The sequence below is a fragment of the Barbus barbus genome (genome assembly GCF_936440315.1).
Source record: "Barbus barbus genome assembly, chromosome: 16".
Classification (NCBI taxonomy): domain Eukaryota; kingdom Metazoa; phylum Chordata; class Actinopteri; order Cypriniformes; family Cyprinidae; genus Barbus; species Barbus barbus.
This window is the reverse complement of record NC_136744.1, coordinates 11,825,202-11,853,026: the sequence shown is the minus strand read 5'-3', so window position 1 is coordinate 11,853,026 and position 27,825 is coordinate 11,825,202. Positions and strand designations below refer to the sequence as shown.

The 27,825-nt window shown below is 37.3% G+C and overlaps 1 protein-coding gene across 2 annotated transcripts; it reads left to right on the top strand.

The window, feature by feature from the left end:
* The first annotated feature begins 295 nt into the window (after nucleotides 1–295).
* Nucleotides 296–26,804, top strand: LOC306882123 (phospholipid-transporting ATPase VD-like). 2 transcript variants are annotated; one of them, XM_079436603.1, is made up of 23 exons: nucleotides 296–475; nucleotides 2,585–2,948; nucleotides 3,059–3,253; nucleotides 9,507–9,711; nucleotides 10,264–10,349; nucleotides 10,568–10,674; nucleotides 10,770–10,901; nucleotides 11,007–11,119; nucleotides 11,570–11,822; nucleotides 12,803–13,020; nucleotides 13,192–13,368; nucleotides 14,357–14,990; nucleotides 17,268–17,365; nucleotides 17,489–17,615; nucleotides 17,708–17,892; nucleotides 19,937–20,204; nucleotides 20,295–20,371; nucleotides 20,605–20,730; nucleotides 20,828–21,028; nucleotides 21,134–21,214; nucleotides 21,318–21,422; nucleotides 22,753–22,940; nucleotides 25,482–26,804. In XM_079436603.1, exons 2-23 carry the CDS (start codon nucleotides 2,659–2,661, stop codon nucleotides 25,708–25,710), a joined length of 4,095 nt encoding a protein of 1,364 aa, XP_079292729.1. In that variant the 5' UTR covers nucleotides 296–475; nucleotides 2,585–2,658; the 3' UTR covers nucleotides 25,711–26,804. The 2 variants fall into 2 exon arrangements, with proteins under 2 accessions (XP_079292729.1, XP_079292730.1); XM_079436604.1 differs by lacking the exons at nucleotides 21,318–21,422; nucleotides 22,753–22,940; nucleotides 25,482–26,804 and having other exon boundaries at nucleotides 21,112–21,145.
* The last annotated feature ends 1,021 nt before the right edge of the window (nucleotides 26,805–27,825 follow it).

Here is a 27,825-nt window from a genome sequence, read left to right as displayed (position 1 = left end):
GTAAACATTTGAAATTAGATCCAGATTGAAAATAAATTAATTTTTACACAATTTAACTAAAACTTTTCAAAAAAACAGATTTTGTACAAACTTTTCCCATATCTTAAAGCAAAATGACTAAATTTTGTCTTAGTTACAAGATGTACTATTCAGAAATGATATATTTTACTTAAAATCCTTTGGAAATGCTGGTAGTTAATTACGGTTATATACATTTTACGTACAAATAAAAATAATTCTGTTTTATTTCGATTGCCAAAGCGTGATAATAAGTGTTGCGCAAAGAGAAACTAGTAGCTCCTGCGGGTGATGATCAGCATCCTCTCGCGCGAGGCGAGCTCATGCAGGGGAAAAGTTCTCCGATGTAGGTCACTGTAAGCCATATAACTTAACGGGTAAATATAATAATTGAAAAGCTGATGCGTGATTTGTCCAGGAGCTTACTCTGAAATGTGGTCAAGTGCATGACTCGACGGTAAGTTTAAGGCTTTGTTATCTTAAATATGCTTTGGCCGCTGCCTTGTTTCCCATCCAGGCGCCTCAGTCTTTTGGGTCCTTTAAGAAGTGCATGCACATACTGGGCTATAAAGACATAAACATTTTATGGTTTTACACTCTTTTTGACCTGCATTCACTTGAGGTCACATGTACATCTATTGTGCACGCATTATATGTGTCTGTGAATGTGTTTCCGGATGTTTGAAAACGAGCTTTTCTCTTTTTAAAACCAAAATTGAAAGCATATTTTCATCACGATCTTTTTTTTCGTCTTATGAGTAGCACGTGCTTCACTGCTGTACGCATGTTAAATAGTAATATTATTATTGTAAGACAAACACGAATGATTATGAACGAATGATTATGAAAACAACATCAGCTTGTATGACATTTAATAATGCAGGTATTGCACACTGTATTATTAATTAATCAATAGCGACCTGAGCTTTATTTTATTTTTATTTATTTTTTGCCGACACTAATTTATCACTGTGAATAAATTAAATACAAAACTTTTCTGTTTTACGAATTGTTTTAATTCATATAATATAATAATATTGTTTTTCTGTTAAAATCTGTTTATTTTGAAAAGCTTATGCCCAGGTTAAGTTGTGACAACTGACCCCACATGCGTGTAACATGTTCTCATTTGATGAGTAATGAATGTGTAATTAGTGGCGTGTCCTCTCACAGGCCTGTGAGAGTTTCTAATAGTGTTTTGCCAGTTTAACATTAAACCATATAAAGCCTGCAGTGTTAGATTTTAACATAAATTTCTAAGGCCCCAAATAATCAGCGTGATGAAACTTTGTTGGAAAAAAACCTGTTTGACACAACTTTCTACATGCTTTCAGTTCAGTTTCAATGACAGTTCATACTCTTTTAGTATGTGAAAGGTTGTGGTGCAAGTGTCTTTTTTTACAGTGAAATCTTTAATTACTTTAGGTTTCAACTTAGGTTTACTTGATTATACATAACATTTTTTTAGAAAAATCATCTTAATAGGGCATAATGGATAGAGAGTTGGACTTGTAACCTGAAGGTCGGTGGTTGGAGTCTCAGGTTTGGCAGGGATTGTAGGTGGGGGAGTGAATAACCAACACTTTCTCCACCCTCAATACCACGACTGAGGTGAGACCCTTGAGCAAGGCACCAAAATCCCCAACTGCTCCCCGGGCGCCGCAGCATTGGCTGCCCACTGCTCCGGGTGTATGTTCACTACTGTGTGTACACTTGGATGGGTTAAATGCAGAGCACAAATTCAGAGTATGGGTCACCATACTTGGCCACACACCACTTCCCATTCCCCTTTTCCTTTCCCTTAAAATGCAAGCTTTTGAGAAACATTTGTTTGTACATCTCACAGTCATTATTATATTTTTCTCCCCACAATTAAAACTGCAGAAACTGCACAAATCTAAGCATTTAAATATCATCTCACTGAGGACATATTATTTGGACATAGAGCGACAACTGATATTCATGTACATTATTGCAAGTACTCAGCTATACTATTACAAAGTTCTCATCATTTTACATTACAAGAATTCAAAATTTCTTCTTACTTGTAGGCCATGTAAATAACAGGGAAAAAAAATATATATATATTTTTTTTTACTTAATATGTTAAGCTTTACAGGGTTGAAGAATGCTTTTTTACATTTATTTGTTTGGTTGTTCTTATTTTGTTTAGAAAACAAGTTAAATAAAATGTATCAATGGTTACCTGTTATCTGCATAATGTTTTTTTTATATAGCTGTTTTTGTTTTAAGGAGACATGTTTCTCCTTCCTCATTTAAAGGTCACGTCACTCTTGCAGTATGTCTGCCACAGAGTGAAACCTCTTGTATTTTGGTCTATGCAAAATATAAGAGAGTTTATTTGAAACTAGTCAAACACTTCTTCCTCTTCCCTTGTTATAGGGAAGTATGAGGTTAACTTGTAAATGGTATTAGCTGCAGGCACAACTTCTATGTTTTGCTTTGTCACAAGTTCAACAGGATTCAAAAAGAGAAGAAATGGCAGGTTGCAAGTAATTTACTGTACGGATTTATATTAATTTTGTACATGTGTTTATGTGTTCAGGAGGAAGTCTGTTTATAGCGTACACGGGGATTTCGCCATTTTGTCTCCTTTGGCTCCAGGATCTCTTCGTCCTCATGGAGCAACTCTACTGGGTTCGTCACAGATGTCTGCAGCTGATATCTACAGACAGGAGAAGGGGCTGGTACTCTCCTCCTTCATCACTTCCTGCTAAGAGTAGTCTGGACACTCAGGACCCCCTGGTTCAGCGGTTCACTGGAAAGAGAAGAGTGGTGGTGTCACGATGTAGTCCACACGAAGCGGAGTACCACAGCTTCTCTAAGGGCTTTCAAGACAACAGCATCCGGACCACCAAGTACACCCTCATCAGCTTCATCCCCATGAATCTGTTCCAGCAGTTTCACAGGTCAGATATTGAGCTGAATATATCATGTATTGTCTAAATGATTTGATGGCGTGTTATTTTTTATTTATTTATTTTTGCGAGTTACTAACACATTTGGTTTCTGACAATAGAGCAGCAAATCTGTACTTCCTGTTCTTGGTGTTGCTGAATTGGGTCCCAGTGGTGGAAGCATTTCAGAAGGAGATTACCATGATCCCACTAGCGGTGGTGCTCACAGTCATTGCCTTCAAAGACGCCATGGAGGACTACAGACGTTACCGCTATGACAAGAAAATTAACAACACACTGACACATGTCTACAGCGGGTCAGTATGTGTTCATCCCTGTCTATATGATGTGGTCGATTATAAGACTTTCATGATCATGTGACACTGTTTCTGTTTCTGTGTGGGTGTTTTGTGTGAGTTTTGTAACTTCCTTTCTTGTCTGATTTGAGGAATACAAATAGTGACTTTTATTTGGTTATTTCTCTGTATTTTCCCTATATTGCATTATGTCCTGTTTCATGGTAAATGTCTTGTGAGGGTAGCTTGTGTTCTACCAGGCGGATGAATAACTATTAGGCCCATAGAATGATACAGATTGCAAGACCACTGTTTGTTGTCTTTTCACATTGCAATTAAAAATGACTATTTTACTGATGGATAAAAGTAACACAATGCGGTCTGGCATGCAAAGGCTCCATGAAAATTGTTACAAAGTGATTTATAATTTGTTAAAATATTTAACACTGTGAGACCACTCAGCCATCAGTGATTTTTTGTTTTTTCATTTTGTTACTTTGACCACAATCCATTCAAAAGAAAGTGATGAGGCTATTTGGAAGTTTTATTCAGTGTTATTTATACATTATAACAGCATTTATTCATATTTTAAATTGGCATTTATTTTTATATTTTCAGTTTTCGTTATAATTATAGTTTTAGTAATTTGATGTTGTTTTGTAATGTTTGTCATTATCTTTTTATATTTTTATTAAGACTTAATTATTTAAAATTTTTGTTTTACCTTCAATAATTTCAGTATTTTAACTTATTTAATTCCAGTTAGTTACCGAGGTGACATTTGTAATTTTGTAAAGTTTTCCACAAGTACATTTTATTTTTTTGGAAATGAGCTTTATCATGAAAAAATATGTGTGCGTGTGTGTGTGTGTGTGTGTGTGCATATATATATATATAGCTGCAGCAACTTTGAGTTACAGGCTTGTGGGCAACAGTTCATTTATCCTATTCTTAATCTGTCACTGTTCTTTGAGCCTTTGGCTTTGGATAAAATGCAATGGCTTCCGCTTTGTTCTGCATCTTGTGACAGTGGCATATTAAAAGAGTCATACCATGAGGAACAAATTTTCCTTCATCTTTTGAAATAAATGACTTCATTATACTCCTAAAACATGCTGTAACTTTTAGCCGAAATTTCCCCACCAGCTTTAAAGACCTTTATTTAAGCTGAGCTGTAAAAGTGGCTTGTCTTTTTTTTTTTTTTTATATGATCAAAGAAGGCTGTGAAAATTAATCTGCATTGTTAATCCTTTTGATCTTTTATTTAAAAAAAAATCACAAAAAGCTAACCTTTCATTGGATAATAACAATTTAAAATGGGGGGAAATCTCATTATGAAATAAAGGTTTTTCTCAAATACACGTTGGACAAAATTATTGGCACCCCTAGAAATTCTTATGAGTAAAATATTTCAGAAGTATATTCCCATTCATATTCACAATTTTGAGCACTCCAGGGTGATTATGAACATGAAATTATCCAGCCATGGCTTCCTGCTTCACAGAAATATAAATAGGAGGGAAAACAAAGCCCAAATTCCCTTAATCATCCATCACAATGAGAAAAACCAAAAAATATATATTTCTGATGTGCAGCAAAAGATAATTGAGCTTCACAAATTAGTGAAGTGGCTTTAAGAAAAGAGCTAGAGCAGTGAAAATTCCCATTTCCACCATCAGGGCAATAATTAAGAAAAGATTAAACTAAAAAATTAGCTTTTTAACAGCAAACACTCAAGATGGGTTTGGTGAACACAGGGATAAAAAGTACCCCATGTGTACAATGAAATATACTGCTGTATTTTTGATGCTGTGGGCCTATATTTCTGCTGGAGGTCCTGGACATCTTGTTTAGACACATGGCATCATGGATTCTATCAAATACCAACAGATAAAAAATCAATAAGTGACTGACTCTGTTAAAAATCTTATAATGGGCCATGTTTGGATCTTCCAACCGGACAATAATCCAAACACAAACCTCAAAAACAACACAAAAATGGGTCACTGAGCACAAAACCAAGCTTCTGCTATGGCCATTCCATTCCTCTGACCTGAACCCTGTAGAAAATGAGTGAGGTGAACTGAAGAGAAAAAGCACCGTCATGGAGTTGGGAATCTAAAGGATCTAGAGTGATTCTGGATGAAGGAATGGTCTCTGATCTCTTGTCAGGTGTTCTCTAACCTCATCAGGCATTATAGGAGAACATTTAGAGCTGTTAAACTGGCAAATGGAGGTTTCAAAAAGTATTGAATAAAAGGGTGCCGTTAATTGTGGCCAATGTGTATTAGAGAAAAACATTTATTTTATAATGATATTTCCCCATTTTAAATTCTTATTATCCAGTGAAAGGTTAGATTTTTTTGAATTTTTTTAAATAAAAGATCAAAAGGATTAACAATGCAGGTTAATTTTCACAGCCTTCTTTGATCATATTTACCAAGGGTGCCGATATTTTTGGCCATAACTGTATGACCATCCATGTACATGTCACTTGCGTCTATCCAGTCTCTCCAAAAATCTAACCCATCAAGTAACGATTATAAAAGACAGATGGTAAGCACCAGAAAAGCATAAAAATGTAAAGAAATTTGGATCATAGTGTTGTTCCTGGCCCGGTGTATCACCTGCATATCCTTTAGAAGGATCCCAGTGTTAGAAAGCCCTAAGTTTAGCTTAACTGCTGTCTTTGGCTTCTTGACTTTGTCACTTGTTTTCATCACTTTCGCTTTCTTTTCTGTGCACTGGTTTGCTAAACTGAACAGCCAGAGTGATCTCTCTCACCACAGGCTCAGACACCAATTCAACGTGCTAAAACTGGCCAGCACCGCTGTATTTTTTTTTTTTTTTTGCCATAAACGTGGAACTCCTCACTGTTACTATCATTAAAAAGTGTTGACTTGACACAGATTCACTAACCAAACACTGCACCATCTAGATGAGAAGTTAATTTCCAAGAAATAGCATTGCATAATTTCCATATTGTGCAAAACTTCCTTCTAGGCTCACAAGGATTTTAGCCATTAAAATGAATGATTTTCCTTTGTTATTTCTTCAGTCTTCCGTGTAAAGACATTAGCTGATAAGCGGTCTATTTCTAAAACAATGCTTCAGTATTTCCTTGAAGGGATATTTTAATGAACTCTAGTGTCTTGATGTGAAACTTCAAATGTAGTTGTAAAAGTGCCACCCCCTATAGCCAGTGCTCATTTCTTGTAACAAGTCACAGCACACTTTTCTTTCCCTTCATCTATGTTTGACTATAGCTGTAAAACACTAAAAAAATCTTATGTCTACAACATGCAAATAAAAAATAGCCTTGATAAAGGAATGCTTGTAATTGCATCCAGTCCTCATTAAGCTTTATAGTAATAATTATAATAATCTTGACTTCAAAAGTCCAGAGCTCCTTAGATGATGAATAACTTTTATTGTTGTACTTGATAATAACTCTGTCCGAGATAAACGTCACACTGCAAACAGGTTGCATATTTACCAGCCCTCAGTTTTCCCTGTCTAAAAACTGTCTTCTGAGTCATAAAAAGCTCTACGTCTATTTTGTTTATGATGCCTGGGAGTGTTTCCTGGATAAGGAGCTGCCCCGGTCTATATGTTGTAGATTATTACAGGTTTCTGAGCCACACGCACTACTGTTTTGACAAGCATTACGCTTCTCAGGTGTCAGATATTGCTTGTATTGTTCTTGGCTGGGACGAAATCAGAGACATGAATTTGACTAGTGATGGTGAGACCTGTTGGACATGCTTGGCATAGAGAATCTGCCTAAATTGGCTGGACCATTCTTAAAGACTGAGCGGAAGAGTCCGGCTTCAATGATTCAGCAGCTGGAGCAAGATCAAGGAGGTGGCATGGCAAAAGGTCTGACCAAAAACAGAAGGGCTGTCATGCCAAGTTGGACTGAACATGAAGAAATAAAGGAATTACAGCAGTCGTACAGCAGGAATAAGGTCCGGACGACCAAGTACACCTTCCTGTCTTTCATTCCCAAGAATCTTTTCGAGCAACTTCATCGTTTTGCCAATGTATACTTCGTCTTTTTGGGCGCATTGAACTTTGTGCCTATTGTAAATGCCTTCCAGCCAGAGATCTCGATCATTCCTATTGTCTTCGTGATGTCCATTACTGCTGTTAAAGACCTTTGGGAGGACCAGCGTCGGAAGAAGTCTGACCAAAAGGTCAATAACCGCTTATGTGATGTTTATGACAGGTAAACATATGAAACTTTCTGAATGTCAGAATCAAAATACACATAACACACACTGTCTATAGGTGGATACGTCATTTCGTACTTTAACCATATGTGGTATGGCAGCTGATACCTGCTGTGGATTATAATCAGTGTATTATAGCATAGCACATATGTGTTCAGTATATACATGCATTTTTGTTCTTCAAAAGCATGTTTACTATGTAGTTAAGGTTTTATTTAACCTAACTGTGAGGTGACTTGCCCCAGATATTTCACTTTTGACAGTTTCTTGAACCCAAAACCGGCTTGTTCCTCAGACAGTCAGAGGTGTGGCTTCATAACTTCATTGGATGTGTTAGATCCAATAAATTTGTGTTTTTCCAAATACAGTCATTTGGATTTGCATGGTAAAGTGACGCAGCTACAATGTTGCTTTGCATTTCCAATCTTCCAAGCTTCTGTGTCTATTTCCAATCTGTATCCTGTGCTGTAACCCATGTGCGTCATTTTTTTTTTATTAGTGTATCTGTTAGTTAATGGTTAGCTTGACGTATAGTTATTATCGAACTGTTTGTCTTTATAATTTGAGCGAATATCTCTGATCAGAGGTTTGTTCTTTGTATCACGTGTGTGTGTGTGTGTGTGTATGTGTGAGAACAATGGCATATTTTTACAGATAATTGATTCATAGACTGCATAGTGTGATTTTTTTCAGAATCGACAAAAGCTTATAAGGTAACACTTTAATATAGGGACCAATTCTCACTATTAACTAGTTGCGTATTAACATGATTATTATTAACATATTGGCTGTTTATTTGTACATATAAAGCACTTATTCTGCATGACCATATTCTACATCCCTAATCCTACCCAATACCAACTACCTTACTAACTATTAATAAGCAGGCAAGTAGGAGTTTATAGAGGCAAAAGCAAGAATTGGACTTTAAAATAAAGTGTGACTGCTTATAAATATGCAAATGCTGTCATTGAATTGATGATGTATTTTTAAAGGGTTATGGGTGTATTCGTAGCATGTTGCTACTATATACAGTGTAAAGTCAACTGTCTGTAAATAGCAGGTATGAAGACACTGTTTATATTTTGCCTTCTCGCACTAAAGACCTGACAAATATTGTACCAAAATGTTGAATTATCCAACATTTGGCTGTAGCTAAACTGTTAATGCTGCTGAGTTTAAAAAGGCTCCCTTGTGATTGTCTTGCCGCAGGGGGTCATATTAGTTTTCCTGTTATGGAGCTGTTGCCGTGGGTGACAATGAAGCCTCGTGTTTGCTTGATTACTATGGCATTGAGGCTGGTGTGTTTAGTTCAGTAGGCATAAAGCAGTAATGCTTCAATCTGTGTGTTGTGCTTTAATCATATGGCACATCAATGCACAGAAACAAAGCATCATTGGAAATGTATATACTTATATGTTTTTGTCTTGCGGGATGGTGCAGGTATATACTGAATGCTTTGTTTCACAATGGTTCTGCAAATATTCAGTTATACCACCTGTAAGACTGGTTTTGAGTGTCATCAATACTGTGAGGGCTGTTTTAACTAATAATAGACACATTTATACACGGCTCTTAGGAAGACAGTATTCTGATAGATCAGTCTGCAGTCAAATATTTTTGTTTAATGAGCACTAAATAGTAAATTTGCTTTTGTTGTTCCTGGCAACCAACAAATAGTTTTTGCCTTTCGTGATCATCTTGTATAATAAAAAGAATTCAACATTAGGATTAAGCAGAATTATGTTCAGGCAGACAGTCATTATCACAGATTAAACCTGATCAGGAATTTACATAACCACATTTCTATATATATGTAACATAACCGTGCATAAAACATGGTCATTATTAATTAATATTTTGGAAAAAAAATTGAACTGTGCCTTTTTTTCTTTCTTTCTTTTTACAGAGACTTGCTTATGTGATTATCTTATTTATTGTCTCAAATACTGACAATGAAATCAACATTTGAATCCTGTTGTTTATCCAATTTTAATAGTGAACCCAAGAAAAGAGTATGTGTGTGTGTGTTTGTGTTGAAGGAAGCAGAAGCGGTATGTGGAGCGGCGTTGGGCAGAGGTGTGTGTCGGTGATCTGGTCCGTCTCTGCTGTAATGAGATCATTCCTGCTGACATGGTGCTGCTGCACTCGTCTGATGCTAACGGAGTGTGTCACATTGAGACCGCCAACCTGGATGGAGAAACCAACCTCAAACAAAGGCAGGTGGTCCGTGACCTGCCACAGCAGGTGAGTGGCCAGTCTATCCATTTCATTTTCATCTTCATCACTATTGTCTTTTTTTCCCCTCCATATATTTATGAGGTGAAATAGGTTTTGCTAAAAAAGGGTCAGTGTTTTTTGTGTTAAAATCTATTAAGTTATTTAAAAGAAAAAAAAAAGTTTATATAGACAATGACTTTAATTTACATCATCTATGATTCTGTGTTTCTGAATTTTTGAATTCTGAACGATGCCCGGTGAAGGTCACGTGACTGAAACGTTTTATGAATTGCAAGCAATAGCAGTGTGCGGAATTCATTTATTATTGTTGGACTGTATGCTTTTCTTTTTAACTGCGCATTAAATTTTATGATTTACTTGGAGTTGTGGTGATATTTAACTTATATTTTGAATTTGTGAATTAAAATAAATGTTCTTGAGGCATCTTTCTTCATTATGAAGAAAAATGTCTTGTGAAATGCTGAAAGTCTGTACTTTGTTAAATGATTTTTCATAAAATCTTTATTGAAAACCCTCTTTGAACAGTATGTTTAAAAACGTGATGTGATCTTCCTTTAGGATTCTGAATTTGTTCCAGAAAACTACAGCAGTCACATTGAGTGTGAAAATCCCAACAATGACTTGAGACGGTTCAGAGGCTTCATGTGAGTAAAGCAGTAAACTTCTGTAAATGATAAACGAAAGGCTGGAGGCTCTTTTTTTGAATGAAAATGGTAGTGACTTCCAGCTGTGGCTGTTTTCATGGCAAGAAATAGTATGGCTGAATTATATCATGTTTTTACATTTTTTGCTAAAAACTGTAACTTAACTATATTAAACATCTCTTCAAAAGAATTAGCTGAGACTTTGTTTTTGTGCACAGGGAGCATCCTGGTAAAGTGCGGGTTGGACTCCACAATGAAAACCTGCTCCTGAGGAGCTGCACTGTGAGGAACACAGAGACTGTGATTGGCATTGTGGTCTATGCAGGTCAGTTTCACTTCTTCGCACTTCAGATATGACAAAACCATTGTCTCATAAAGAGCTCGATTGAACACTAAAAATGTTTGTGTGTGTGTGTTCAGGTCATGAGACAAAAGCAATGCAGAATAACAGTGGGCCACGCTACAAACGAAGTAAACTGGAGCGCAGACTCAATATGGACGTCCTCTGGTGTGTCGCTTTACTGTTGCTCATGTGCGTTATTGCTGCTGTAGGTTAGTATTACGGTCATTGACATACTTGTGACAGGATTTAAACTTTTAAGTACTAAGTTAATGTTGTTTTTGTGGGTTTAGTGAAAATGTGATTGTGATCTACAGGTCATGGTTTTTGGTTGAGTGGACTACAGAATCCCATTTATATGATCCCTGATGACACGCACCCTGCTCTCGCTGCCTTTTACATGTTCTGGACTATGATCATTGTTCTGCAGGTGAGTGATAGTGAGCGGAAACATTTGATATCTACACAAACACATACATGTACCGGTCAAAAGGTTGGAATAAGGTCTCTTTTGTTCACCAAGGCTGTGTTTATGTAATTAAATATACAGAAAAGAAACAGTAATATTGTGAAATGTGTTTGCATTTTTAAACTGTTTTCTATTTCAATTTATATTACAATGCCATTTATTTCTGTCTTGGCAATGCTGAATTTGCGTTGGAAAAAAAAATCTTGGTATTGTATGATGGTTTTCACATAATTATTAAGCAGCAAAAGCTGTTTTCAACATTGATAATAACAAAAAAAGGTTTCTTAAGCAGCATACTAGAATGATTTCTGAAGGACCATGTGACACTAAAGACTGGAGTAATGAAGCTGATTAAAGTAAATACCTAAAATATCTGACATTGCGGTGCTACTCATTTTCTCTTTGTTGCAGGTACTGATTCCCATCTCCCTCTATGTGTCGATAGAGATTGTGAAGTTGGGACAGATTTATTTTATTCAGAATGATTTGGATCTGTATAACCCAGTACTGGACACAGGAGTGCAGTGCAGAGCGTTGAACATCACAGAAGATCTTGGACAGATCCAGTACCTGTTCTCTGACAAGACGGGAACCCTCACAGAGAACCGCATGCTGTTCCGCCGCTGCACTGTTGCAGGAACTGAGTACCCACACCATGAGAACAGTCAGTTTACTTCACAACAGCCTTCAAAATAAACCAGATTGGCATGCCATTCATAAGGATACGAGTTGAAACTTTCAATTGAAATGTTAAATTGATTGACTGGCTTACTTTTGATCTCAATAGTGGTTAAAAATACAGTTGATTTATGGCCTTAAGAGATTTTACATTTACATTTAGTCATTTAGCAGACACTTTTATCCAAAGTGACTTACAAATGAGGACAATGGAAGCAATCAAAATCAACAAAAAAGCAATGATATGCAAGTGCAATGACAAGTCTCAGTTAGCCTAACGCAGTACACATAGCGAGGTTTTTATTTTTATTATATTATAAATAAAAAGAAAAGAGAGCAAGCTCGTGTTAGATGCCTTTTTTTGCTTTTTGTTAATTTTATAATAAATAAAAAGAAAACAAATAGATAGAATACAAAAAGAATAGAGAAGCTAGTGTTAGTTTTTTGGTTTTTTTTTTTTTTAAAGAAAACAAGCAGTTAGTAAATGCTAGTCTAAAAGGGGCAAGTTTTTTTAAAGAATAGAATTAGAATAGAGAGTGCTAGAGTTCTACATTTATTTTACAAAAATGTTCTTTAAAGTTGTCAAACATAACATGCTTATGGTAACTTAACATATTCATAAACTGATGAAAATTGGCCTTATGTTAAACCATTTAAATAAAATTTTAACCCCCACATTAATCCTTAAAATATTAAAATTGTTCCGTTTTGAATAAAATTATTTAGTTTTGACTTTATATTATCTATCTTACTACCTTTTACTAGCTACTATTACTAATTAACTTTACCATTTATCAAAGTATAAATGGGTATTTATTCAGTTTGAGCTACCTTCATGATATTTAGGGTGTTTGAAACAGTCCCTCTTAATAACTTGTGCTGTTTATATAAGATATTGATTGTGTTATAATGATTGAACGTTGGATAGTCCCCTGCTTTTGATCATGTTTACTTGTTACTCTTCAGCGATTTTTCTGGAACAGTATGAGGAGCAGGGCTGTGGCGATGCAGATCACTCTCTCACCCTGAGGTCACGCACTAGCAGGAAGTCACTGAGCTGTAAATCGCTCAGCTGCAACCGGAGTTCAGTATCCCTCAATACCCTCACTGCAGAGTCTGACACACACTCAGTCCACCACGACACACTCCGCAGACACACACCCGGAGCCTTCAGTGGCACCATGGTGAGACAATAACAGACTTATCTTTAATATTTACTGTACATGTGTATTTTTCCATGACTTTATTACTTTATTGCCCGTATTAGTTATCTATTCATTTTCTACAGTAACACACACCTCAAGTATTTATTGTCACGGATATGACGTTGTGTCATTTTGTCAATTGTCATCTAGGAGTGTGCTGTCGTTCCAGACCCTCAGCTTCAGGCGAAGCTGAACAAACTGTCTTCACCCATGCATCCCCCTCTCCGACAGCAAGCTGCTGAAATCTCTCACATACTCGACTTCTTTCTCGCCCTCACTGTCTGCAACACTGTAGTAGTTTCCTCACCCACTCAGCCAAGACATGTGGTATGAATTATTTTTAATAATACAGTGATGCTTTAATTGGTATTTTTACAGACTTCTGTGCAATTAAACTACAAGTTTGCATGGTAAAACCCTCTCAGGAAAGCTTCTTTCAATTCATTCATAAAGCTCTGGTGCTACAGGCTGTGACACTTTCAGGTGACATCACAAGTGTCATGTATTGCCATCATTTTGTTTTTGTTTTTAACAAGTGTTCTGATACAAGCATTTTATATGGAAAAAAAATTGTATGAATTGTATGAACTGAATGTGTGGTCACTTAGCAAAATTTCGGTAAGGAGGCAAATTGAGGGCAAAAGAGATGCATTACAGAAAAGCAGATCCATTGTCTATTGTCAATAGTGTAGGGATGCATGAAGTACCACTCACAATAAAGTCACTTTCAAACCAAGCAGTTTTATAGTCAACACTGCAAATCTGCATGTCCAACCACTGTGTGGGGAAATCTTTTGCTCTCATTTCAAATTCCAGTTCACGTGGATTTGAAATGACTACATTTCTCCCGTGCTAACTGATAAAACAGCGGTAAATGTGACCATACTTTTAAAATGTCCAGTTATTTGTTTGTTTTTTACTATGTTTTACTATTAAGCATTTCATTCACAATAAATATGCTGTAAAAAATGATTAAATATGCAGGGGAAACCGAGTGGTTTTCCTTTTATTAGAATCACAATTAAATTTGCAGAACAATCTGATGTAGATTCTCAAAATTTCAATATTTATCTTAATCTGTGCCAGTTTTTAATGGATGTTTCACTGAACATTATTCATTGGATGTCACCTTGCAGGAATAGACTGGCCTTAGCAAGTGGGCCAATCAGTTTTTAGGCTGGCAGTCAAACTGAATTAAACTTGAAACAGTTCGGTCTTGGCAGAAATTAAATTACTATCTTTTCTTATTGCTGTGTTTTGTGGGCATTTATATGTATTGTGTATATGTGATTTTAATATTAATTTGTAATATCAGGTTCAGATGCCCATAGTTCGCACACCCCTGCGCTCTCTAGAGGACATGAAGGCTATGTTTCAGAAGCTGAGTCTGCCTCGCTTTCCCTCATCGCCTAGTCAAAATACAGACACTCCTCTCAGCCTAACCAAGAAACTCTTCACCCGGGGTCGTTCGGCTTCTTACTTCCCTAACAACAGCCCGCAAACACTCATCACAACCCTACAGTCACCCAACACACCCTCTGGCACCACTTCAAACACCCCAACCACCCCTGTCACTCCAGCGCTGTCCAGTGGGGTGTGGAGCAAGGAAGTGGACGACATAAAGAAGGTCAAAGATAACTCTGCTGATGAGTCAGGGAGCGATGATGAAGATGAGGCAGAAGAGTTGCTGTACGAGGCGGAGAGCCCGGATGAGGCGGCATTGGTGCAAGCAGCGAAAGCCTATGGGTGTATTCTGCTGGGCCGGTCCCCAGAGCAAATCCTTGTGGCTCTTCCAGGCACTGGACCGCTCTCCATCCCGCTGCTTCATGTACTGCCATTTCATTCTGCCCGCAAGAGGATGTCTGTGGTGGTGCGCCATCCGCTCACTGGAGAGGTGGTCGTTTACACTAAAGGAGCTGATAATGTCATTATGGAGCTGGCTGAAGCAGGTATGTGAGATGACGTCTTTTAACGTTTATTAAGGTTGGTTCACACTGTCCCAAACAATGCAATTGCTTTAGAGATTGTACAGTCAGTTTTTGGACTTAGTTAATTGATAAACACAACATTCTTAAAGCAAGATAGATTTACTTCAAAAGCAAAATGACATAACAATTTTAAAATTAAAGGAATAGTTTATCCAAAAATTTATCCACAACATGAGGGTAAATAAATTATTACAAATTTCATTTTTTTGGAAAAACTATCGCTTTAAACTTTAAAATTCATTAAAGGGTAACTAAAACAACTTTTTTGAGTAAATGATCTGTAGGACTGTGTCTTTATTAGTGCTGTGCATTGATTCGAGTAAATGTTTTGACATTTGGTTATAAAGTGTTTTAATTCTACAATATATGGTGTAGTAACGTCGGAGTGCTGCCCTCTTCAGGTTGAACGGGGGCTACTGCAGTTGAATTGTGTTTTTTTTAAATGCTTTGATTCAATGCCACAAGAACAAGAGGTATTACACATTCACATAATCAAATTAACATTAGCTGCCAGAGAGACAGAAAAAAGAAAGAGAAAAAATAAAGGAAGAAAATTACATGTTTTCAATGCTTTTTTGTTTGTTCCAAGAATTACATATAATTTAAAGTCATTTATAAAATGTGCAAAATTTGGTTTACATTGAGCCCACTTCTTCTTATGTATATGGAATTTTTCTAACAAAATAAACAAATGTATAATATGTTGTTCTTTACAATTCAAATATTAATTTTCTGTATAAAAAAGTACATCAAACATTCAAATTTCTATCATACACTCCATTTTTCTCTTAATATAGAATTCCAAATCCTTCCAAAATAATCTTGAGTAAATACAATGGAAAAAAAGATGCAAAATAGTTTATTTTTCTTGACCACAGAATTCACAGAGAAGTTGAATTTTCCTATTGGATGTTGTATACCCACCCCTGTGACGTATGATGGCACTTACTAACCACGCCCCTACACAAGCTCACCTCGTCCCCTCTGTCTCCGCTGGGCTCTGCCCACTTTTCCAGCATTTTTCAAATATTGCCAGAGTGGGTGGAGTTAGGCTCTGACCAGGGGTTTAGTTACCCTTTAAGTGATCATTTACTCACCCTCAAGTTGTTCCAAACTAGTATGAATTTCTTTTGTGGAATGTAAGAGAAGAAATTTTGAAGAATATGGGTAACCATCAAGCAGTTGCTTGTCTCCACTGACTTTCTAGTATGTATGGAAAAATATACTACAGAAGTCAATGGGGACCAGAAACTGCAGAAAAAATCAATTAATACAGGTTTTGAACAACTTGAGGGTGAGTAAATGATGACAGAATTAATTTTTTTACTGAACTATCCCTGTGGAAGTTTGTTGTTAATAATAATTAATTATTAAGGTACTATTTTTCTTTCCCCTATTGCAGATATTTTTGTAACATCTCATATTACTTCTGCGTAGACATTAAGGATTTAAAAAGGCATCTTTCTGTTGGTTCAAATGAGTGAAGTACCCTAAGGGTGCGGTCAAATTTAACCATTGTTCACCAAAATGCAGTTCAAAAGTTCAATCTCAAAAGGAATCTGCGCAATTGGAAATTCTTTGCCTATGAAATTTAATCAAAGTGTCTGCAATGTGACCGTGCCTTGAGACCTCTGAAAAGAATCAAATGTTAAAACGACTGAGTCATGATCCCCTCAAGTGTGTGAAGTACTGTATGTTTAGTAGATTACAGACAGAACCGAGTGTTGCCGTTTCAGTTTGCAAACTGTGAATTTATATAAATTATATTATAGTCTTTGAAAGTTTAAGAATCACACAGGTCCATAATGTCATTTTGTTTTAATTTCAGTAAAAGGGATAGGAAAAAATGAAAATTTGCTGTTAATTTACTCGCCCTGAGGCCATCTGAGATGTAGGTGACTGTCTTAAGTAGAACATTAAAGATGATGGTCCCTGGTGATTCATAATATGCAAGTCAATGGGTGCCGTCACTTTGCCAGTCAGATACAGGGAAAACAGATACAGGAAAACCAAATTAATACATGTGCCTCCTGATGATATCTTATGAATTAAAACGATCAGTCTGTGCAAAAACTAAAAATTTTTTACAACATTATTACCTGGAATTCATAGCCTTAGGCAATTGAGTGTTTAATTGTGCAGCCCTTAATGTTGTAATTTGGATGCTTGTTGTCACAGCAGTGTTGAACCCTATAAACCCATGTCTTTGTTTTGACTGTGTGTGGATGTGGGGTGCAGATGAAGATGGTTTCTCTAGGGAAAACATGGAACGGACGCAGAGACACCTGGACCAGTATGCAAGAGAGGGACTGCGCACTCTCTGTGTTGCAAAAAAAGTAAGTCTTTATCTCTCACTTCCCTTATTTGCGACATTTATTACCTTCTATTTGTACACAGCACTGAGCTGCCTCTGCATGGAGGTTGAGTCTTGAAACAAATTGTCGGCATATGATTGACAGGTATTGGAAGAGCAGGAATACAAAGCCTGGCTGAAGAGACACGAGTATGCAGAAACTAGCATTGAAAACAGAGAAGAGCTTCTGCTCGAATCTGCCGAGAGACTGGAAGCTAATCTCAGATTACTGGGTGAGATGCTAAAACAGTGAAAACAAAAGTAAATTGTCTGGAAATTTTATTTTGTGTTGGTTGTCGTAGCCTAATTGTGTCTTGGCTTCCAGGGGCGACAGGTATAGTAGACCGCCTGCAGGAAGAAGTGCCTGAGACCATTGAGGCTCTGCAAGAAGCTGGGATTAAAGTATGGGTCCTCACTGGGGACAAACAAGAGACGGCTATTAATATTGCTTTTGCTTGCAAACTCCTCAGACCTACAGACCACATATTGATGGCCAATTGTGATAGCAAGGTAAGTAGACGTGGTGGAGGAAGGAGAGTGAAGATAATATAAGACAATGGACAGAAGATAAAAGACAATATACTCCCTGATAGTGCTGGCCATTCAATGCAGCTGTTGACGATAGTGGTCTGTTTACAACCGACAATAAAAAACTAAATAAAACTTTTAGTTGCCAGATGTGGCTAGACATCTCAAAAAATGTGGCAAGCTGCGTCTGTTTTCATGTCAAGCTCAATGTTTCCTTGTTTATATCTTAATAAAATATTTGAGCCTATATTGATTCTCTTACTATTTTCGAAGGTTCCTATATTATAGTAGGCTAAATAAGTGTCCACGTAACATCAGATATTAAAAATCAAATTATTCATGTATCCACGCCCTCATTGTGTGTGCCTGTTCTAATCTGTGTACGGGATGAATTTAGATTCATTAACACTCGATCATTGTAGCCATATAGACCTGCATAACTATTGAATATTAAATCACTCAGAGATGGAAATCTGTGCAATTTAATTGGTCAGATTTAATAACAGCTGTTTTAATAAACAAAAACATTTAAAATAGGCCTATGTGCAAAAAAATAATAATAAAATATTGTTAATTAATTAAAGGTTAATTAAATAAAGGTTTAAACTACAGTGAATTATCATCATTTGCTAAGTTTGTGCTTATCCACCGATCCTAAAATAATGAATATGGACAAAGAATAATATACAAATAGGCCTATACAAAATAGACAATGTACAAAATAGCAAAAAGCACAATATATAATATAGACAATTATGTATGTACAGTTATGCACATATCATAACTGTATATTATATATTGTGTTTTTTGCTATTTTGTACATTGTCTATATTGTATATTAGTATATTTTTGTTTTTATTATCTGTCTTGTCTTGTCGCTGTCATTCTGTTGCACTGTGGAGCTTCCGTCACTAAAACAAATTCCTCGTATGTGTAGACATACCTGGCCAGTAAAGCTCATTCTGATTCTGATTCTGATTACAAAACAGCTAAATCTCAAATAGTGGATCATTTTTATCAACATCGCCCAGCTAAAACTGCTCAATGACTACTTTGTGTAGCCTACTGTTCCCCAGACTTAATTTGTGAGCCGCTCATATTACACAGCTCTGTTCTGCCTGAACAAAGTACTCAGAGATGCCACCACCAAGCGTTTGAAAGGAACTTAATCTTAATTCGTCATAAATAAAAAAATAAAAAACACACATTTGTTAATTAATTCTAACTGAAATCACTGTTGTTAGCACTTAATATTTATATAGTACAGCCAAACAGCGTAGATCATTCATAAAACCAATAAGCTCTGCTGTATTATAAAGCAATGAAATTGGGGGTGGGCGGAGCGACACGTGTCGCCCCGCCCCATCGTCCAGGGTGCACTCTGGGGTTACTCCAAAAATCTGAGGGGGCACGTGGGCTTGACGCCTCCGATACACGCCGTTTACATTCCTTATCTTAATCCTAATCTAATTGTGAGATAACAATTGTACATATAAATGTATAAATTTAAATGATTTATCAAGTATTTAAATATTTTTTTCTGTAAATGTAATATTTTGTGTATAATATGTAGTAAGCTAAACCACACTAGACTGTAAAATTGCAAAATAAGTTTTTTCTCTTCATATTAGACTATCTGTTCTTGTTTCCTAAACATCTACATATTACTGTAGCTCAAACAGTAGAGCATGATGCTAAGAGTGGCAAGATTATAGGTTTGATTCTCAGGGAATTTGTGAACTAATAAAAAAAAAAAAAGTGCACTTCAATGTAAGTCGTTTTGCATAAAAGCTTCTGCCAAATGTAAAAAACTAGGTGGATCAGAAAGACTTTTTCTGTCTCTTCTGGTTTTTGTGATTCCCGTTAATTTGCACGTGTAATTAATCCAATTAAAACCAACCTAGAAAAATATAACAAAAACAAAGGCAGAGACACCCATAAGTTAACACATATGTCTTTTATGTTGAAATGTGTGTATTTATAACTGGAATCTAAATTACTTTTCTGTGTGTGTTTTATCCCTCAGGAGACATGTGAGGCTCGAGTTCATGAGTTACAACATGAGATCAGAGAGGTCACAAAGGAAGGCGTATCTGAAGATGATAGCTCTGACTGTGTGTTGGTCATTGACGGCCGTACGCTGGACTACGCTCTGCAGAAGGAGCTACAGGGGTCGTTCATGGAGCTCACATGCTGCTGTCGCTCAGTCATATGCTGCAGATCCACTCCTCTGCAGAAGAGCCAAGTGGTGCGGCTCGTCAGAGACAAGCTGAAGGTCATGACCCTGGCTATAGGTAAGGGCAGTGAAAGGTCTGATGAAAGTGTATGTTTGAATGTCAGTGCAGAATGTTGTTCAAACTGAAATGTGTGTTGCTTATATTCAGGTGATGGAGCCAATGATGTCAGTATGATTCAAATGGCAGATGTTGGCATCGGCATCTCAGGCCAGGAGGGCATGCAGGTACAGTACAAGCAGAAACTATGGTTGGGCAAATTTCAGCAATTAAGAATTTACTACCTTGGCTTGCAATTAATCAGGGTGAATTAATCTGGATAAAACTGGACTGACAACATTTCACGGGCTGTTCAGTTGGAAAAATATTATTTTTGTATTTATTTTTCACCTCCAATTTCTCTTTATAGTTAAAACCTTGTAGTTCATCTGATAAAACAGATTCTCTTTTCCATATATAGGCGGTGATGTCCAGTGACTTTGCTATCTCAAGATTTAAGTTCCTGAGAAAGCTCATTTTGGTGCACGGTCATTGGTGTTATGCTCGTTTGGCTAACATGATCCTCTATTTCTTCTACAAGAATGTGGTGAGTAATACACACATTTACACAGTTCCTCATGCAGCCTTATCTTCTGAATCAGTGTGGTCCTGACTTGTTCCTCTTCTTTTCTCTTCTCATGTAGATGTACGTGAACCTTTTGTTCTGGTACCAGTTTTTCTGTGGATTTTCAGGCAGCACAATGACCAACTCATGGGTTTTAATCTTCTTCAACCTACTCTTCACTTCCGTCCCTCCAATCATATTCGGCGTGCTGGACAAAGATGTGTCCGGTGAGATCATTCTAGACCTGCCTGATCTCTACAAGTCTGGACAAAACTCGCAGGTGGACATCCTGTCTCACACTCCATTCCATTGTGTTTGCAGTGTGTTGTACATGTTATGAACATAGTGATGGCTTATGTGTAGTTATGTGATGCTTGATTTTCAGGCCTATCTTCCGTCAACATTCTGGATGAATATTCTCGATGCGTTTTACCAAAGCCTAGTGTGTTTCTTCATACCTTACTTTGTAAGTCATTCTAAAATTCACTTCACTTTACTGAGTATAATAATGTTTAATTGTCAGAGTAGTGCTCACATTTAACAATTTATATTGTTTTTTTGTTTTGAAGGCATATGCAGGGTCTGATATAGGGGTATTTACCTTTGGCTCTCCAATCAATGGCTCCGCTCTCCTCATCATCCTCCTGCATCAGCTCATAGAGAGTCGCACAGTGGTGAGCCAATCACAGTTACTCAGTGCTATTTTGTTTCTCATCTATAATGCTGTGCGATATTTAAAGTAAAAGCACAAACCGTTTTTTGGCATTATTTACTAAAGACTTGCAGGTGTGCACGAAAAGCTGTGGACACAGTTATTTTTGCACCTGACCTTATGGAATATGCATTTGTAGGAGTTTCCTTTTCAGACGCAACATTTCTGGGAGGAGAGTATTAAAATGAATGACGCAAAGCGATTTACTAACGTTTGTTCTTGTCAAATTACTGGTATTTGCCCCATTATTTAAATGTGTCTCAAAGCAGGCGCTAATTTGCTCTGCTCTTGGTAGATTGCGCTTGTCATTATGGAAATGATCTGGCTGCGTCTGTATTCTTTAATTCACAAAACTGTACATTAAAGATCACATATCATTTGATTGGCTGTATACATGATGTCACATCATCATTTAGTGCAGACAGACAAATTGCAACAACAACAAAAACACCACAGTAATGAGTTATTCTTGTCACAAAATGTGCATACCATCAGTGGCGGCTCATGGGTTTTAAAACAGGAGGCACACTGATTGGTCTGGGGATCCTTGCCGATTAATATTATTAACGTATTTGCTTAACCATTTTAAAATGGCTTTTTGGTTGCTTTTAGTCAGAAAACGTAAAGAAAAGGACTCATACAGCGCTGAAAGTGAATGCTTGATGCTGACTGGCTATTTTTTTTTAACAACAGAGGCATGAAAGCTCAGCGCTCCCCCAGTCTCCCCCTCAGTAGCCCCTCACTGCAGAACAAAGATCCAGGGGGCGGGGTTGGATCCACATCTAGGGGGTGGAGATTGGTAGGTTTAGGGGTGGAGATGGGTGGGTTTAGGGATCAAGGAGTGGAGACGGGTAGGTTCAGGTATATGGAAGGTGGGAGGAGTTGGATCTAGATCCAACCACGCCCCCTGGATCTTGTGTTCTGCAGTGAGGACCATCTCCTCCCCCTCCCCTTCTCTATCACTTATCAGTTGTAATTACATCAGCATATTCGGCACATTCACGTTTCGCGATAGAAAAGTGGAGCTTTCCAACTTCAGTAGCATTCTATGATATTACAGCTGTGAAATTACAAACAAAAAATACACATTTTGAGTCATGAACTGAAATTAATTGTGAATTTTATTAACATTAAATCGTCGTCCTCCTCCCATTTTCACCTCAAAATTTTGCCTCTCCCGACGAGCCACCACTGCATACCATACCAGGATATTTAATGTCTTTATTTATGGGTAACTGCCTCTGTATCTTTTGCTAATGCTGGTCTTATGTTTTTTTTGTTTGTTTTTTCAGACATGGATACATACTGCATTGCTGCTCTTCAGTGCCTTGTTCTATTATGCCTTTGTTCTGTTGTTCAGCCTTGCGTGTGTGACATGCAATTCTCCCACAAACCCCTTGGGCATTGAGACAAAAATGATGTCAGAGCCGCTTTACTACCTAGTATGTGGACTTACCACAGTCCTGGCCCTGCTACCTAGGTATTACATGCATATCTGAATCAGCTCATTTACCTACCAGTCACAGAAACGGACTGTAACACTGACTACTTTTAAATAATAATATGATTATTATTAAGACGTTTACATGTCACAAGCGAACCTCTTCACTTCCGTTTACATGCAATTATTCTGATTAGTCACAAAGACACATGGTTATTTCACCGCCATTATTTGCACACCCAACACCAGAATCAAATTGAAAAATGTACTAGAGATGTGCTAGAAGTTTGCCCTATGCTGCACCCCTTTCTTCTCATCGCTTCATTTAGCGATTCTTAGTGAAGGGAAAACTTTAGAACAATGTCAGTGAGTTCATTCATGAAATGTAAACAACACATAGCATCTGTGTACATCCAAGAATATGCTCACTTTAGTCAGTGCAGTAATAATGTAATTAAGGTGTTCATATGCCTGTTTATTAGGGCTCAAGCCACTAAGGCGCAGGGCCCTATTGTTTTTCTAAGGATTATTATTATTATTATTATTATTAGGGCCCAAGCCAGTAAGGCTTTTTTTATTAAATTTTTTTCTCGACTATCCAGGGCTTTTGGGGGGCCTTAATGAGGTCAAAAACGTTGCTTAAAAAACTTCATCAGAATAATGTCACAACACTGTTGAGGGAATATTGATTCTAAAATACTGTTGCCATGGCACCGTGTCAAACTTCAATATTCTTTTCCGGTGATTTTGAGGCAGAATTTCATGAAACTCAACACACATATCAGTATTAATGATAGTGAGGCATTCAATAGCGCAACCTTTTGACAAAACTTGGGGGGTTGGTGTTAGCTACAGTCACCAAACTTGGTACATACATTGTTGTCATCAAGCCGGACAACTTTTTAATTTACACTCATAAGCTACGACCAACAGGAAGTCGGCTATTTTTGCTTGAATGTCAAAATCATGGGAAATCAGGCTGTGAATTAATGCATACTCCTCAGAGGAGAATTATACTATACAAACCAAACTTTGTCTACATGATGCCAAAACATTGAGGAACTTAAATTGCGAACAGATTTTGGATATCTTGAACAGTGTTGCCGTGGCAATTTATTAAATTAACAGTTTTTCACAGTCTTGATGGTTTGGATTAACCCTTTAATTCCTGTATCCCTTAAAACCAGACTGTCAGAGGATTACTGTAAATGCATGTGCTCGCTGTACACCGTTTTCTTGATGCCCTGGGGTGGCAGTTGCACTGATGGCTTGAGCCCGCCATCACTGCTTGCAGCTATATTTATTCAAATTGGCGTACGCCACATCATTTAATGTGATTATGGTTTCAACAATTATGAGCTTAATCGCATTAGTTTGATCGAAGTATTATGTTTATGTGAAGTAAAGTTTAATTGCGATATTGCCAAAATCCCATTATAATCGCATTATGAGGGTGTATGTAAATGTAGCGCTGTTTCAAAATCCAGTGACCTGACTACCAAGTTGGCATGTTAAAGGCTGGAATACCCTACATGACTTTTAAAATCCGAACAGATTTTAGGCATCATACACTTGCTGATTCTTTACATGGCTATAGAAAAAAACTGGGCATCAAACACTTAATAAATGTATGTGCTGCATGTTTCCGAGTGAAGCATGGCACTGTTTTCAGACGTGAGCATATCATGATCTGCCAGTGTTTGTAGGGTTCTCAGAGTGGCTACATATGTGCATCTGCTCTGAGTTTGGGTGACTTCAGAGGGATAGTTCACCCAGAAATGAAAATTCTGTCATTAATTACTCACCCTCATGTCGTTCCAAACCCGTAAGACCTTCGTTAACATGTGCCAACCATCTTTCCATAATTCTAATGAGAAGTGCTTATCAATATAACCTTTAAGGTCATAGTGAGGTCACAGTGAAGGAAAGAACCTACATGTACAATATAGCTAAAGAAGCAACATTAGCAACATTATTTACACTGTTATTTAAGAACTGTTATTGAAATCCATGACTAACTAGTTTTCAGTTGTTTCCAATTCAAGTAGATAGGATCTATCAGGGTTGGGCCGATAGCCATCGTCAATCGCCGATGGCTGATAGATATCACGATGTTGAGCCAGTGTCCTGACATTTTATCCTACCCGTCAGATTTTCCTACCGGGGCTTACTGCGCATGCGCACATCAATATTTCGTCCTTTTTCTCACGCTGAACAACAATATTTAATGCATCTGTATTACTGTAAGGGATAGGTTTAGGGTTGTGGTAGGTGTAGAGTTTAATAAAACACAATCTAATAGGTAGAAAAAATTATTTATTGTTGGTTTCTGGTAGCTGTATCCCACCGCGAATATAACACATAATTACTGTATTTGCATTACTGTAAGGGTAGGCTTGTGGTAGGTGTAGACATAAATAAATCATAATTTAACAGGTAGCATTTTTCGTTATCGAATTGTACTACCTACTGTTTTAATGGGAGGTAGGAAAATCTGACAGTGTAGCACAAATGGACAGAACATTTTATCTTGTCATGATGGTACGGTGTAATTAACTCTTGGCTCTTTCTGTATCACAGGATCCTGTGTCGTGCCTTTTGTAACACTATCTGTCCATCTGACCTGGTGAGAGCACAGAAAATGGAGAGACTCTCAGCACAAGACTATTTCATGAGTTTACGGCAGTGGAAGGAGAACAAAGCTGCTCAAAGACAGTCCTCCAGACACGTCCCTCAGAACCTCAGCGTGAATGCTGACATGCCCCATTTAACAGACTGTATCGCTGAAGCAGGCACTGTTCTCTCATGACCAATAAGGAAGTTGCCCTTGATCATATAAACATGATCATTAGTTCAAATAGTGACCATATATTCTTGCACTTTAATGATCGGCAGATACTCTGACCAGTCAGGAATCAGATCTGGCTTTTCTCTGCCCAGTAAGTGTTTTCACAGTGATGTACAGTACCTGGGCTCTGTGGAGCTTACAGATGAACTGCATCGCAAACTCATTCCAGTCCAGTGATCGTAGAATAGAGTTGGAGTCTGGCTGTTGTAGACAAAAGATATTCAGAGAATTGTTTACATTTCACAAGGCTGTGCCTGTGACTTTTTTAATTACACATGCACTCCAGAATTACGCAAGAACCTTAGAGTTGTGAGGATGAATTGTGGGTTAGGACATGGCTAGTGTTTGCCAACAGTGTGGCTTCTTTGCTCCTACTTCAATGCAATACTCCATTTTTGGCTATTGAGGGTAAAAATATCAGAACTTGTACTTGCATAGACTTTGAGAAAATGAGCTTGCACACTTCCCATAACAGTAACTTGTGTAACTAACACAAATTCCAACAGTCATGTTTATTCTAGCAAATAGAAAATTACGGATCTTACTCTTTGAGACTATAAGAATGATCAGATTAAATGATTTTTTCTGGTAACCTCTTAATGATTAGGAGAAGCATGTCTGTTTGATACTATATCTGATCATGGAGAAGTTCAATAGCATGAGGCCTTTACATTAAATGAACTTTCCCTGCTCAGGAATAAAATGAGGTGAACATAAACAGGAGCTAATGTATTTGTGACCCGAGGTCCTTAATATCCATTTGTGTGTTCAATCTGATAGTGAACATGCTGACTGCATGCATTACAAATGGACAAGTCCAGTATTTCATGATGAATGCTAGATTGCTTTTTATACTTCAATGCAATTTTATTTTCATTGCGAAAGTGAATGCTTGAATTTTGAAAATGTGAATTAATTATCCAGAATGATCATCTCAGATGATTTTGAGTCATTGACTAGAAAACATTATTTATAGTCATTATTTTACATCTTATATGTGAGCCATTTGTAATATTTGTAAATTTGCAATAAAGTACTCAAAACGTTAAAACTTCACTACTGCTTGAATATGAACGTATACATAACAGGTATAACCAACAGAGGAAAGATGTCCAGACTGCAAAACAAAAGTCTTTGTCAACCACTATAGTTGTATAACTCTTATATATCTATACAGGTCCTTTTCAAACAATTAGCATATTGTGATAAAGTTCATTATTTTCTGTAATGTACTGAGAAACATTAGACTTTCATATATTTTAGATTCATTACAACACAACTGAAGTAGTTCAAGCCTTTTATTGTTTTAATATTGATGATTTTGGCATACAGCTCATGAAAACCCAAAATTCCTATCTCAAAAAATTAGCATATTTCATCCGACCAATAAAAGAAAAGTGTTTTTAATACAAAAAAAAAATCAACCTTCAAATAATTATGTTCAGTTATGCACTCAATACTTGGTCGGGAATCCTTTTGCAGAAATGACTGCTTCAATGCGGCGTGGCATGGAGGCAATCAGCCTGTGGCACTGCTGAGGTGTTATGGAGGCCCAGGATGCTTCGATAGCGGCCTTAAGCTCATCCAGAGTGTTGGGTCTTGCGTCTCTCAACTTTCTCTTCACAATATCCCACAGATTCTCTATGGGGTTCAGGTCAGGAGAGTTGGCAGGCCAATTGAGCACAGTAATACCATGGTCAGTAAACCATTTACCAGTGGTTTTGGCACTGTGAGCAGGTGCCAGGTCGTGCTGAAAAATGAAATCTTCATCTCCATAAAGCTTTTCAGCAGATGGAAGCATGAAGTGCTCCAAAATCTCCTGATAGCTAGCTGCATTGACCCTGCCCTTGATAAAACACAGTGGACCAACACCAGCATCACTGACTGTGGGTACTTGACACTGGACTTCAGGCATTTTGGCATTTCCCTCTCCCCAGTCTTCCTCCAGACTCTGGCACATTGATTTCCGAATGACATGCAAAATTTGCGTTCATCCGAAAAAAGTACTTTGGACCACTGAGCAACAGTCCAGTGCTGCTTCTCTGTAGCCCAGGTCAGGCGCTTCTGCCGCTGTTT

Excerpts from the sequence above, each read along its gene's own strand:
- LOC306882123 (XM_079436603.1), top strand. The coding sequence starts at position 2,659 with ATGGAGCAACTCTACTGGGTTCGTCACAGATGTCTGCAGCTGATATCT. Across the intron at positions 10,350-10,567 it reads AGACGGTTCAGAGGCTTCAT|GGAGCATCCTGGTAAAGTGC; the intron begins GTGAGTAAAGCA and ends TTTTGTGCACAG. Across the intron at positions 20,205-20,294 it reads GGTCATGACCCTGGCTATAG|GTGATGGAGCCAATGATGTC; the intron begins GTAAGGGCAGTG and ends GCTTATATTCAG.